Consider the following 15565-nt stretch of genomic DNA (forward strand, 5'->3'; position numbering starts at 1 on the left):
TAAGTAGTATTAGACTTTATGGAAGTTTATTATGTGCTTGGTGTTCACCTTAAAAGCATATAGATAGAAGGAATTTCTGGGCCACTTTACAGGAATAAATTGAAATAAATCAGTTATTTTCCTGCCCTTGAGGCACCTTAGGACCTGTTGGGAATTGTTTGTAAAGTTGTCAGCGGGGGGAGCCAGAGCACTGGGTCTGGTCTGGTGTGGTGGTGGCAGCACTGAGCCCTGGCACCTGAGACCTGACACGAAGTGCCTCTAACCTTTTTACAGAATCACAGAATGTCCCTGGCTGGAAGAGACCTCCAAGACCATCCAGTCCAGCCCTGGTCCTAACCGTGCAAGCTCACCACTAAACCATGTCCTTAAGCACCAGGTCCACTTGCCGTTTAAATACCTCCAGAGATGGTGACTCCACTGCTTCCCTGGGCAAACTATTCCAATGCCTGACAACCCTTTCAGTGAATAAATGCTTCCTAATATCTAACCTAAACCTCTCCTGGGGCAGCTTGCATCCATTCCCTCTGGTCCTATCACACATCACCAGGGAGAAGAGACTGTCCCCCTCATCACTCCAACCTCCTTTCAGGTAGTTGTAAAGAGCAATGAGGTCTCCCCTCTTCTCCAGACTAAACCCCAGCTCCCTCAGCTGCTCCTCATTGGACTTGTGCTTTAGGCCCTTCACAAGCCTCGTTGCTCTTTTCTGGACATGCTCCAGCACTTCTATGTCCTTCTTATAGTGAGGGGCCCAGAACTGAACACAGTATTCAAGGTGTGGCCTCACCAGTGCCAAATACAGGGGGGTGATCACCACCCTATTCCTGCTGGCCACAGTGCTCCTGATACAAGCCAGGATGCCACTGGCCTTCTTGGCCACCTGCACACACTGTGTATGTGATGCAGTACGTGAAATAATACTAAGCAGGAAAATATACAGAATTCTGCTTGGCTGGAGACATCATAACTTATTTCTTAAGCAATAAATTTCATTTTAATTCTTTGTCTCAGCGCAGAACCAGCTTCACAAGTTTGCAGTTTTGCTTTCTTCTCTGCTCGTTGCTACTTCTAGAGCTTGGTACTTCCCTTTTTCAGCCATCTTTCTCAGGATGGGAGGAAGTTATGTGACTGGAGGTGACAGTGCTCTTCAGTTGAAGCTAAACAGCTATTTTGTTTCTGTGTATTTCTCCCTTTCTACGGGACTGTAAGTTGTAATTTCAAGTCCTTAGTGCATCAGGCATTCAGCAGTATTGTTTCCAGTAATGCACACAAATGCACTTAGAATACATTCTGTAATTGTAATTCACCTGTGTCTCCTGGATTGACACTGTCAGAGGAAGTAAGATTTCTGTACTGTGTCTCTTCCAGGCAGTGGGTAGGTGCATTTACCTAGGCGTAACAGAAAGAGAGAGGGTGTAATTACTGCTTTATGCCTTTTAGTTGAAAATCACTTGGGATAATGACTAAATTGCCAGGGGAGAAACCATATACTAAGTTGAACAAAAGCAAGATGTGTACAGACAGCTCATTTGGGCAAACTTGATGTATCATGGTTGATGTAATACACAGAAAGATTTTTCAAGAAAAGGTTGTAAGCAATAGGCACGTGATTTTGAAAAAAATAAAAATTACTTAACAAAGAAAGATGCAATGTCCTCACTTAATCACCTAGCTATACAAAGATGATGATACTAGAATATATGAGTTATTGAGGATTGGACTTTTTAAGAGGAATTAGAAAAGTAATTGTTTTTTTGTAGGAGTCATATTTTTGTGGATTACAGAGGTGTTATCTCACCTTACCTGTCTTGCCTTTGAAATGCAAGGTCTACTGAGTGCATTTCTTGCCCAGCTTCTGTAAGGGGAGTGGAAAGAACCAGAAATAGAAAGCTGAGTTGGTTAGAACATTTTTAACTGAACGAAATGTGCAGTTTCCCTGTCAGGCAGTGGAGTTTCAGCTGGAGAAGGTGTAAAACTGTGTATTATTATATACAACAGCAACAGGGCTAAGGACTGGGTCTCAGGATATTGTAACACAGCATGATCTTTGTCTCTTTGTACATGTGCAAAGAAAAAGAATTTCTTTCCTAATGCAAAATTAATCTCAGAACCTCTTAAGCTGATGTGAACCAGTAATTGTTTTTTGAATGGCTGCAGGCAGAGGAGAGAGATTAAGTGTACCATAGGCCTGGTTAAGCAAATCTGGATCGGGTTTGCATCTTTCTTGTTTTGTTGTGTATTATGGCTATGTTGTCCTATGGTGGTAGAATAAAAAATATGTCTTTCCTGGTCTCAGTTACATCCAGGATAACTCCTTCCCACCATCGTCTTTGCATTTTCCTTTCCTGTTCCCTGAGTGGTTTTACTGACTCCAAGCTATAGCAGTGCTGCTTGCCTAGTCTGGAGTCCAAACAGAACAGAACAGCTGTGAAAAAATAGTGCATCCTTTTCCTCATTGAGTATTAATCTGTGTCTGTGCCTTGCTCAGCTGTTGATTCTTACACAATCTGTAGGAAATTTGTTTCCTTGAGATCATACAAACACCTTCCTTGTCAAGGTCGGCTGGAATTGAACAAAAGTTACCAAACTGAAAAAGGCAGATGAGTAGCACAGTTATATGGAGTTTTATTATTTCCATATTAGATCAGGCTGTAAAGCTTACAAAACTGTGACTAGAGACCTAAAGGGGAGCTGGAGATAAATGATAGATGTATCATACCGAGCAATTAATAGCTGCTGCAATGGATTATATGTAGAATTACATTCCTGTGCAAAGAGTTCTGTGGCCCGTATGTATAGAAAGCATTGCATAAGAGAGAGGGGTTTTTTCTCTTCCTAGTCTGTTCCTAGAGAGGTGAAATATCTTTAAAACATCAGTGGGTTGACATCATGAAATGTCATTTATAGTACTGTAGCCAATGAGACGGTAAGGACTTTGCCATCTTAGTGGAAGATAACCTGGAAAATGTTGGTGTTTGCCTTTGTTGCAAAAGTGGTTGGTTAATGAGTTAGAAATGTATCTAGTGGAAAAGCAGAGGGGCAGAATCACCTCCCTGGCCCTGCTGGCCACACTGCTTTTGATGCAGCCCAGGATGCAGTTGGCTCTCTTCCCTAGTGCGCACAAGCACCCTGCTGGTGTCTCTGCTGCCGGCGTCATGGAAAAAAGCTGGGGACAGAGAAGTCTGTCTTAATTCCTCCAAGCCATTAGCAGAGGTCCAGAAGCATGGAAATAATGAGCTAAAAAGTATTCCAGACCAGATCAAATACATGGCATTTAATTTGGTATGCTGCCAAGAGGTATCAGTGTTTTTGGGCGCCTCAAGCGGTATCAGTGAATCAAACACTGTTTGATGTTTGAATCTCAAGGAAGGAGAAAAATTATATGTATTTTGAAAGTTACCACGTGTATTTTAACCTTTGCTTTGCAGGCTAGAAAAAACACATTTTTAATTACCCCTCAAAAATAGGATTTCCTTTTTTTCCTGTGATTCTAGTAGTCTTTGTTGTGCCCCGTTTTGCCAAGTTCTGCAGATGATGCTTTTATTGATGCTGAATTGAAGTCTTGTAAGATAGTACTAATAATTTCAATTAGTCTGAATATAATTTGCCTGCAAGAGCATAGAATGACTGTAGCTTTAGCAATTTCAGAACTGCACTGCTCACAACTGCAGACAGTTCCTTGTTTACCACTGAAGAAGAGAAGAAGTGTAAAAAGTTGCTATTACTAATGCAATGTGACTTTTATTTGGAGATGTACTGTTGAGCTGGGAACAAGAGGGTCTCTATAGTGATATTGGCAATGACACATCTGTCATAATATAAACATTGCTTGTTCTAATTCCTCACTTTGAATGCATGGAGGGCTGTTTTAATTATACTTCTATACACAAAGTACAATCCTGAAGTAAAGTTTTTCAAGTTTTACTTTGTCCATATTTCTATAATAAAGAGGTCTGTAAAAAAATTACCTCAAGGTCTTTAAAGAAATCCATCTTAATTCAGAGTTAAACTGGTTGCCATTTGATACCATAATCATCCAGAGCTGGATTAGAATCTTCTTTTGCAGCAGCGATTTAGAAATAAAATCCATCCATCCTACAGCAGAATTTCATGGGCTAAATTTTTCTCCCAAGAATAAAGTTTTTATAGCATTAGTGCCGATATAAAATGCACAAACGCAGGTAACGGCATGTGCTTGGGATCTCAAAATTGTTGTGATAAAGAAAAAGATTGCAGCATCATCACATGTATTCATCCCTTTTTGCTAGCTGTGTTTTGGTACCACTAAATGCTGTGTCTAACTCCTTATCAATGCAGTAATCAGGCATTCATTCATTTTGGCTAAAGTAGCTAAGGGTTCTATTTTTGGCATAAATAACTGAAATACATTGTGTGTGAACATACACAAAAGTGCTTGATTGCCATTTGCATATTTTATACATTCTTTTAACAGATGTGAAGACAAAGTTTATAGTACTTCTATATTGGTGGTGAGATCCATTCAGGAGGAATATTGCCTTCTCCTTGGCTGCATGTTTATTTAGGGGAACATTGGACCTCTCTGAAGGGGAATGAGACATTAGGACTTTTGAGAGTAAATTACTCTGTTTCTTCTGCTTCTAGAAGAGCAAGTTAACAGATCCAGAATGATGTTGATTTTTTTTAGCTTTCATACAAATTTCACGGTGATAATTTTGATACAGTTAACCTTGTTTGTACTTTTACATTGTTGCCAACAGATGCAATTACAGTGACTACAGCAACTAAAGATTTATCCCATAAAGTTAACCAGATTCTAAACAACCCACTGAAGTTAAAAGCTGTTGATACTGTTTTTTATGCTTATTGCACAGTGTTGATCCTTCCATGGCTTTGGGGTTTGATGGCATTAATTGCTTGTTATGCAAGAAAGTGGTCTCAAGCAGAAAACTCTCAGTACATGACCTATAACTTGATCAACTAATAGGATGTCTTTGTTTGTAAACTGTGTTCTGAAGGAAGATCAAGAAAAAATGTGTGAGACAAAATGTAAAGCAATGCAAGTCAGAACAGCCTTCACCTTGTCCTGTGTTTAAAAGTAGCCAGTATCAGAGGAGAGTGTGAGAACAAGGCAACTGGGTCATGTTAGCTCCCCAGAGCACTCTCATAGCTGCCAGCAATTTGCAATTACTTCCTCAGGCACAATTGCTACCTATGTGTATCCTGCATTTTCCCAGTGTTTAAGTAATACATTTTCTTTATTTGAAATGATGTCATTAGGCAGGAGACTGCTAGGCTTTGATCTAGATATTGTAGTTCATGGAAAGCAGTGTTTGTTGTTTTACACTCTTCATTGTATTTCTTCAGGTGTTGAGTTCTTTTGACTGGTGTTTTACGTATCACTGTGGTCTCTAAACAGATTCAATAACATTAATTTCAGTTTTATTAATTCACTGTACTTAAGCTATGTCCTTACTGTGATGAATTAACTCATACTTTGACCACTTATTATGAGATTTATGATAAATTTGTACTTATCTTGTATAAAACCAAAACCTTATATAACTGAAACTTTTCTGCTGTTCTTATATAGGAGTTACATTATTGATTTCACCCTGCTTTAAATGTCATGATGTATTACCACATCTAAAAATGTTAGGTTCACTTGACTTTACAAGAGATCAGCAGATCTGTGAACACAGTAGCAACCAGTGATGCTATTTAGATTGTTAAGATGTTCAAATGTTTCTTCAGTGCATTGCATACATGTCTGCAGCATTCTGCTTTGTCAAAATAATTTTTAGTTCAGGATTAAAATCTTTTCATATTTGTTAATTTTCTGTTGAGTTCACATACCTGGCAGCACAATAATACAGGGAAGTATTTAATTTCAGGTAGTTATTTAAATTATTAGAATAAAAAATTCTGCAGTTAGATTCTGTTATGCTTAAATATATCGCAAAGTGATTTTATTATTGCATTAATTATGCTATTTTTAGTGCAGCAGAAGTAAATGTATTGCTTTCAATCAACTGACTTATGTTACATTGTTTCACAGAAGATTGTTTGGAAAATTGGATAGACCTCAGATTGCTGACACAGTTTACACAGATGGGAAAGAACAGGCTATTATCACACCTAAATAGAGAATTAAATAGTAGCTAGTTTATAAAATGTGAGACAGTTTCTTAGCATAAAGTGTTGAGTTTCTTTGTATAGTGTTAGGTTCAAATTTTTTAGTGGTGAAATTTTTCTCCAGGTCATGCAGTTTGGAACTATATATCAAATGTACAGAACGGTGCAGAACAACTTTCTTTTGAGATTGTTTAACAACTGATCAGTATAATGTATTTGGCCTCAACAAAATATTTTTTTTTTTAAGTATAAACATTTGAAGTTTAAAAGCATACCTTAAAATTAGTATTCTACCTGCTTTTATAATTTCTCTTTTGTGTCCTTCCATCCTACTACACATGCAGTTTTACATACTTTCTTGCTTTTTAAATATGAATCCGAGTATGTTTGGTTTACAGGTGGAAAAAACGGGTCATTCAATATTGGGTACTGTTTTCCTGACCCTTTCTTATTTGTGGGATTAAAGGAGAAAAACTCTGTGGATGGTTAGTTGTAGATTACTGGAACTACGGTAACATAGCCATATGTGAGGATTATTAAAGTGCAGATTAAGCTTTGAAGGGAGATTTTTTTTCATAGCTGCATCTATTTTACGTATTACTGTGTATTTTCAATTGGCCACGTAGATGTAATCATGCTATTTACATTAAGTGACAGTGTTCTGGAACAGAAAACATGCTTTTTATATTAAAAATACAGAATATTTTTTTCTTTAAGGTACATGTGTGTATAATTTAACAGTTCAGTAATTCTTCAACCAGAGAAGTATTCCAGAGTCTCAAGTATAGCAAATATAATAATTCTCCATGAAAATGTAATTGTGGTTGATGGTACTGACCTTTCAGAATTAATGTAACCACTTGCTAGCTTCAGAGTTGCATAGTTGAGGTATTTTATTACTTTGTCACTGATACTAACAGTTCTCAATTTCCTTTCCATTATCCAGCTGTAGTTTAGAGTGCCTCACTAATTGATGTACAAAGCTTAAATCTCCACTGCCTTGAATACGCTGTGTGGATGCCGACAGCTTGCTCTTTGGTTATTTGGTTGCATAACTTTTAGTAACCCTGCCAGCCTACACCAGCTACGTGATTGTGGCTCTTAAGGATTGGATTTAAAGCTCAGATGTGTTCTGTGCTGAAAACAGCCACTGTAGGACTGAGCAGTTGCACTCACAGTACCTTCTGACTGCTGCTGTTGGTTGCAGGTTGCCTGGCTGCCCAGAGAAATGAGAGAGATGTTTAATTTTGTGAATTTGGCATTGCTGGAGAAGTGGAGTGGTGGTGGGGAAGAGGAAGGTATTCCTGTGATCTGCAGCAGGGCTGCTAAGTAAAGCCTACAAAGTCTGCCATTTCTGCTTTCCTCAAGGCTGGAAAAAAGCAGTCTTTTAGGATAGTGAAATATTTGGGGACCTGTGGTCCCAAATCAGAGAGTCTGCTGCCCGGTTCAGAGATAACAGAGTTCCCAAGGTGCCTGGTGTCAAGACAGCAGAGAACAATTCATACGGTGGCTGTGGAAGAGAGTTTCAGGTAGATGTGGCAGAAGGGGCACTGCAAGTCCTAGCATTGTACAGCAGGGTTGCTCTGGGAATGAGCACCTTTCATTTCTGACAGAGGAGCGGATGATTTTACTGTTTCAGTATAAAGCAGGAAGTCACTGAAAAAATCCTAGTGCTTAAGTGCAGTTAGATTTTTGTGTATCCAAGTGCACATCTAGTCATGATGTTCTTTCTCCCTTTCTTGTGCTGTGTAGTAAACTTTCAAGGACTCTCAGGTTTAGCTGTCTTCAGGGCCAGAGGCCTCTGGCTGCCAGTCTATTGTAATGCCTGCGGCCTGTGCAGCTCCGCAGTTTAGCTGATTTCCTCATGGATAGTATATGTTAGCAGCTGCATTGGCAAGTGACATGTCATCTGTGCAATAAAAACCATGAGCAAGACAGACTTTCTTCCTCAGAATTGTATGTTTTGATTGTATCCTTACTTCTTATCTCTCTGTGCTGCCAAAGCTCTAAGCATCTCACTTGTCCATGAGAACAGACTTGGGCAGGGTTGTGTTTGCCTTGCACACACTTGTCTGATGTGCACAGTGTTGGTGGTATGAAAAGACTGCTTTCTACTTAACCTTCAAGGGTGGATGGACTTGCACACAGCAGTGTGGGGATTTTTGGACTTTCTTGTGTCAGGAGGAGAATGTTGTGATTAGGTTTAGTTGTCATTCTGGGAGAAAACACAAGGATTTAATAAAAATCACTGGGGTGTCTTGTGGATTTTTGAAGTTTCTTGGGACATCATGTTTCAGATTCAGCCAAACTTCCCAAATGCTGGCTAAAGCCTTCCAGCATGCTGGTACACCCCCAGAGCGTGCCCAGCACCACATCAGCGGGGGCTCCGGGGAGACAATCTGGAGCAGATGTTTTTGTTGTGAAATCTCAGCAAATCTTAGCACAGCTTTCGCCTGGTTACTCTGTTTTGTAATGCACACAGTTACCTCCGAGATAAAGCCTGAGCCACATGCAGAGGAATCATGCTGTTCAGCTTTGACATGTCGCTTTCACTGCTGTCTTAGAGTGAGCTCGGTGCCTTTTCGCTCTATTTCCTTTGGGCTGTGTGCAGTAACAGTGCTTTTGTTCACTGCTCCCTAAGATAAATTCCTTACTTGTGTGTTTTGGATGCACCCATGTACCCCATAGTCTTTCCCTAGAAAGCAGCATTAAGGCAATTTGGTTGTACAAAAAGCAAAAATGGAGTTCACCTTAGCTCTGCACTCTACAGCCAGTTCATGGATATATTAAAAGTAGTAAAAGTGTCATTAGCAGCAGCATAAATTGAGGTGAACCTTGACAGTAAGTTGTTCATGTTAAAGCTCTTTTCTGATACTGTCTATAAGAATATGATTAGATGATCTTTAAGATCCCTCCAGCATGCACCATTCCATGATTGTAAGCAAGATGCCATTAGCTGTAAAACTGTTTCTTCACATAAGAAATGTTTCCACATTGGTTGATTGAAGTCCTGAAATACGGAGATTAATGTTACAGGTTTTGAAAAAAAAAAGGAAGCCAAAATTTAAAGGCTGTTCTGATTCATGAATTTACCAATTGCTCATTTGGATCAAAAGTAGAGGGGCAAAATGGTAACCAGTTTTTATACCCTGTTGGAAAAAAAAGTATGCTACATAGAGTTTGATTGTAGACTACCTCTGCCCCTCCTGAAGGTACTTGCTTGCAAGTTTGGAGTTGGATATTCAGGATTCACTGTTGCTCCTGTTATGTACCACTAGAAGAACATGTAGACATGATTACTGAAGTGTGTATTTGGGTGTTTCAAGCATTTAGAGGGGATAATGAGTTTACATCCAGGATCTTGTTTGCATTTTAAATGAAAGCCCAAGATCTACTGCATTTCTTAATTCTTCTATTTACCTTACTCATGAGAATGTGTCTTAATCAAAGTTTCAAACAAACAAACAGAAACCCACAAAGCCTATTTATCTTATCATTATTCTTTTACAGTGAAATAAATGCCCGGCTTGATGCTGTGTCTGAAATTCTACTGTCAGAATCCAGTGTCTTTGGTCAGATCCGAAATCTTCTTTGTAAGCTGCCAGATATAGAGAGAGGCCTCTGCAGTGTTTTTCACAAAAAGGTATACTCATAATTATCCTAATGCATTATGTTCTAAATTGAGTCATTCTATCTTAATGTTCTTCCATAGTTTTTGAATGTTTGTTAAAAAATATTTCCTTCTTGGCAAGAATGAGGCTGACATAATAACTTCCAATAATAAAGTAATGCAAGTTTATAAAAAGAAATTTTGCCCAGTGGTAGGATCTTACTTTATTTGTTATCAGTGATATGCTGGTAGAAGAAAATGTCCAAGTAGGGTTGTAGAATGCATGCATTGTATTGCTAATGGTAGCAGTGAAAACATCTAAGGTACCTATGATTCTGTGGCTGGATTCAGCCACATAGCATTGCATTCTGTAGGCTTATCTAAAATCATGCTTGTGAGTGAAACCATTTGGCTGTAGTTAGCTGTTTTCAATGAATGTTAATTCGTTTATAAATTCTGTAATTTGTATCTCACTTGCACATTTTAATAAGAATTACTTGTAATGAGACACTGACAATTCTTAGTTGAAGCGGATTAATATGCTAATAGCACCTGAGCAGTACTTCATGTTCTTTTATTTCAGTTGTATTTAGATGTTTTGACAGTTTGTTTTAGGTAAAGGAATGGGTGGGCAGGAGACCAGAGTTAAAATTTATTTGAATGGTACAGCACAAAGACTTCCTTTCTCTGAAAATCTGAAATCTCAGTTCTTGTGTAATTTTTAAAGCCATAATATGTTGCAGTTTTAGGCATGTAGAAAGACTTGTGTATTTCAACAAATGGATATAGAGGTCCAGACTTCGCAAAGCTTACAAAAGAGGGAGTGTGCACCAGCTTCCCCATCCTCTGAAAAGTACTGTATCTATGTGATACAATTGTTCTTTCGAAACAACTGACCAAGAATTATACAATTCACTTTTTAATGTTTTAACTAATTTCAGGTTGAGTGATATGTAGGAAGGTTTATAGGGATACATCTGTATTTCATAGCACCCAGGCAATCCTCCACTGCTACCCTCTGCTGCCTTTTTTTAATTTATTTATTTTTTTACTAGTCTGTATCTATTTCTTAGGTGTCCCTTCATGCTGTAGGGCTGCCTTAAAGCCAGGAGTTAGGTGGAACCGTAAAGAGGCCCTGGATTTTAATGTGTTTTTGTAATGAGGTGATAATGTTGTTTGTCTTAACAAAAGCCTCAGTACTGTGAAGATACACATTTATTGAATCAGATGTAGGAAAGAAGTTGTGGGAGCTATGCAGTGCTCCAGCAGAATCCTTAAGAAAGGCAAACGAGGGAGGAAAGACCCAAGCACACACTTTTCCTTGGATGGATTAGCTTCCCTTGGTAGAAACCTAGTTTGATCCATTGCAGAACACTGTGCAGAGGTGCCCAGAGCACTGAAGATCCTTAGGGCTTTGAGCAGATGACAGTCTCCCTGACAGACAGGGTCTGTTTTGAATAAAGAATCAAAACGCAGACTCTGGGAAAAAGATTCTGCTGTCTAGACAGACAGTCAGTATGGAGCCTGAAGAAAGGTCCCTGCAAAGCAGATACATATTCAAGAGCAAAGAGGAACTGATTTTCATGAATAATTATTTTTTTTCAAATAGCCACTAAGCGCTGCCATTTCAGTTCCCACTAGGAGCCCTTCCAGTTCTGTGAATTCCAGATGTCTGTCTCCCTCATGCTCAAAATGAGGTTCTCTGCAGTTTCATTCTCACAAAGAGTACCAAAACTGTGACTGGAGCACACTGATGGCTTAGCTATAGAAATGTGCTGTAATGCAGGCTTGTTAGTTCAGTGTCAACTGCAGGTGAATGTGACAAGTATTTCATCCCTTCAGGCCCTTTATACTTCAGTTATATTAGTATTTGAGGAGGAATATTTCACAAAGGGACACCTCTGAATGTACAGAGATGTCTGAATTGTCTTAATCCTTCCAAACATTTTTCAGTCAGATAAGCCACTGCAGAACTTTTATTTTGCTATGTACTTTGCACTAGTAACCTCTAGAGGAGACAGAAAAAAAAAATTAGGGCAAAACAAAGCTGTGGTTTGGAACTGACTTTGCAAAGCAAAGCATCGAAATGGTAGCTCTTCTGCTAAGTAACATCATTGTGTATTTTCCTGGTCTGACTGTTTTGTTTTTTTAATAGATCAGCTAATGATTCTTATCTGATGGCATCATTCAAATTGGCAAATTTTAATCAGAGCCTTCACAAGTTTCCATTACCCCAAATCCACAAAAAACATTGCTGATGTACCCACATGTGTGTGCAATCTGGAATTACAACAGCGTTCTTGTAGTGGAAATTAGGTATTACCTTGGAGGTCATATTACCAGCTCTAAGTTTGCCCCAGCCTGGAAAAGTACTTTGGGAATGGCTAAGGAGACTGGAGCAATGTTACCATTGCTATGGGGAGTAGAATTAATGAAAGTACCTGTTGTTCTCAGCTCTTGCAGCTTAGCACCTGACATATTGCCAGGCAGAAACACTGTCAACAGGAGAAAGGCCTCACCCTTCTCTGTGGGAAGAGAAGGATGGCTGGAGATGAGCTATTTGAAGACTTCTTGTTAGCATTCAAAAATTGACACCAAAAGAGATGGGGAATTGTCAAGAGTTTTGTCTAAGTAGTGCCTGGAGCTGATGCAGAATTAGGTCTTCCTGAACAACACAACAGCTCAGTGTTTCACGTAAACATTTCAGCCGTGCCCTCTAGCCACTGGAGAGATCCACCATGTAACAGAACAAAATGTAGGCCACATGCATTTCCTTTTGTTATCTGCACCTCAGGACAGTAAGAAATATGAATGGCAGTATCCTACTGTTTTTTTGTCTCTGTTAGTGATGACTTTTTAGCCTTGCTTTGAAGTGCACGGAATGGCAAGAGAGCAGCCAAGCACCTGTGCTGGAGTAGGACTGAAAACCAGTACTGAGTAAATATGCCATCAGTCCTTTTAGACATGTGTCCTACAGAGCCATCCTGATGTTGTTTGCTGGTTTCATGTGGTGTGTTTCAAAAGATAAATATTTATACAGGCTCGATCCATAAATGTTTATCTTATTTGTACCCTTTGCTCAAAATTGTAACTTTTTTACTAAAACTCAGTCATCAAAGTGGACAGGAATCATCATAACAAATGGTCACTGAATTTACAGAACACATGGCTGTTTCACTGGACTGCTACACAAGGAGTGAGATCAATAATCAGACCTGACCAGGGTGTGTAGTAAAATGTCATTTCAGTTTCTTCTGCTCCTAACTTCAGCCAGAGGCTGTCCCTCATTCAGAGTTCCTCACAAGTTGCTGCAGTTGGCAAAACCTGTTTGTTTCTGAATCAGTCTTGAAAATTTGGTTCCCACTTACCAGGCTAATGAGCTGTGGAAAATAAAGCAGGCAGTTGCTACAAGGGGTGAGGGGTATTTGCTGCTTGGCTGCCTACTGTGTCCTGGTGGGATTTGCCTTTCAGTTTTCCAGTGAATGCTTCACTACTTCACTGTCGTGGTCAGACTCCTCAGAGGAGAAGGGTGCTGCTCAGCTCAGTGCTAGGTGTTTAAAATCTTTCACAAAAGCTTATCAACCAGAATTATGATGAAAACGTGCCCTTCCTTGGAAGGTGTGTTTAGTACTTCATTGAAGTTGGTTGTGATTTTCTGAAGATTCAGAGAAAAATGTGTTTCTGATTTTAAACTGCATAGCTGTTATCTATGCTGAGGAAATTAGTTACTCTTATACAGAATGTTTGAAGTAAATTCTCCCAGTAGCATGCTGTATTATTTACTTCAGCTAACATGTATCTTAGGTTTTTTAGATTTTTTTTCCTATGATAACAGTATGCATATCTCACATGTACTATACTGTTAATCTTTGGAAGAATTTGCATCACAGGTATTTTTAGATTTGCAATACTAAATGCTGATTTGAGCAAATTGTTCCCTGTTAAGCTGATTAATATAAATAGTGGCATAACCAGGGGACACAGTAACCTTAAAATGAAGTACCTCATTTTTCCTAAACCAAAAATACTATGCTCACTATATGAAAAACGTAAAGGTAGTTATTACAGTTTGAAAGGAGTGATAAATGTTTGTTACATTTCAAACTCCCATTTTTTAAGTTTGAAATGCTTTTAACTTGGTGTGGTCAATGGCTGTCATCTGTGGGTCTCTGTGGCTCCCTTTTAGATCTGTTGGAAACAATTTCACTAATGCAAACACGGCTAAATTGCTTTCAGTGTCATTGTTGAAAGGTTGTTAGACCTGGTATACTGCTGTGCATCTTTCATGCATTCTTGGAGGCAGCCATACGATTTTTAGTACAGTTTGATAAACTGCTAGTTCAAAATATTGTTTGGCATCACTGTAAACTCTGAGGTTATTTTATAGTGCCAGAGAAGCTGTAGCTATCATTGACTGCACTTAAAAATCAGACTTAAAAAATCGCATTGAATAATCTTGTGCGAATCTTCTGTGAATGCAAGACTATTAATCCTGCTTTATTTAAACCATTTTTACTGTGTTTTAAAAGCTTCTAATTTATAACAAAGTTATATACCTTTTGTAAAGTTACTTAGGATTTAAATAAAATCAGTCCCACTTTAATGGAACCCAGCTATTTGTAGTTATTTTTAAGCATCCGTTCCAAGTTATCTGTTAGTTTTAGCTTAGTAAATAATTTCTGCAGTGGAGCTGTTAAATTTTAGATGCAGAGTCCTGCAGTGTTAATGAAATCAAGCCAGAGGAAACAGTAATACTCAGTAATAAGCACAAAAGGGGTATGTTCACCCTTTCTTGGGAGTGTTGTTTCTAATGAATCATGGTCTCCAAAGGTACTGTAGACTGTAGTTCACAGTAGAATCAAATAGGTTTTAACTAATTAGATTATTATTGCAATGTGTAAGGCATCAGAGTTGCTGTGAGAAGCTTCAGCATGTTCACTGGGCAGCTTTTGAGGAATCTTATGGTAACTTTCAAGATTGTTTAGTGTCTTTTGTACTCAACGAAGTTTTGATTTTTTTTTTTCTCTAATGAGTCTTTTATAGGTGACACTTTTCTTAAAATCTAGCTTCCTCTCCTTATTAAAGCCTCACCTTCACCAGCCTCACCACCCACAGTGAAGAACACCACATACAGGTGTTCTTACATATTCTCAAAATCTTTTGCTTTTCCCACTCATATAGATAGTGTAATAATTAAGTCCCTATTTGGTTTATTTTATTAAAGAACAATTGAACAAAAAAACACAAACACCACCTGCTCAACTGATGTATTTCTTACTGCACATACTTGCTCACTTTTCTTTTCTGGATATTGTTCTCCAGTGAATCACTTAGTGCTGTCTGTCAGGGGCCTGCTTTGCAATTTGGTGTGGCAGGGCTTCAGCCTTTGCCTCCTTGAGTACATTTTGTAGTCAAGGGAAGTCTTGCAGAATTTTATCCTTTATCTGCATCAAGGTTGATGATGATGATGCAGTCAGTCATACTGCATTTGACTTCGAGTAGAAGCCCGAATTTATCATTTCTTTAGTCTTTCTGACCTTTCCAGTGTGCTTTGACTTCTAATGCTATTGACAGATTTACTGCTTTATTGGTTTTGGTTTATTTTGTTGTCAGAGCTTTTGCAAGATAAAATAAGTAAGTTGCAGATTATTAGAAGGATGTTGATGCAAAAAATGTGGCATACAAAGAATATTATAATTGAAGCATTCAGTATATCCTGTTCCCTTCCTTGCATCCTCAGGTGAGGAGAATAAGGGTTTTTTAAAAGTGTTGCCAGTTGACCAGTGGGAGAAGTACAGAAGACTGCAGAAGGAATGTTTCTAAAGATCAGTAAAATATGAAAAA

The 15565-nt window shown here is 38.6% G+C and overlaps 1 protein-coding gene across 1 annotated transcript in view; it reads left to right on the forward strand.

Moving 5' to 3' along the window:
* MSH3 (mutS homolog 3) overlaps positions 1 to 15565 on the forward strand; it is a 118897-nt gene that overhangs the window by 53207 nt on the left and 50125 nt on the right. The window contains exon 13 of the mRNA XM_051642656.1: positions 9622 to 9754. Within this exon, the coding sequence (XP_051498616.1) occupies positions 9622 to 9754 (133 nt within the window). The remainder of the gene's footprint in view (positions 1 to 9621; positions 9755 to 15565) is intronic.

The sequence above is a fragment of the Apus apus genome, chromosome Z, assembly GCF_020740795.1.
Source record: "Apus apus isolate bApuApu2 chromosome Z, bApuApu2.pri.cur, whole genome shotgun sequence".
Classification (NCBI taxonomy): domain Eukaryota; kingdom Metazoa; phylum Chordata; class Aves; order Apodiformes; family Apodidae; genus Apus; species Apus apus.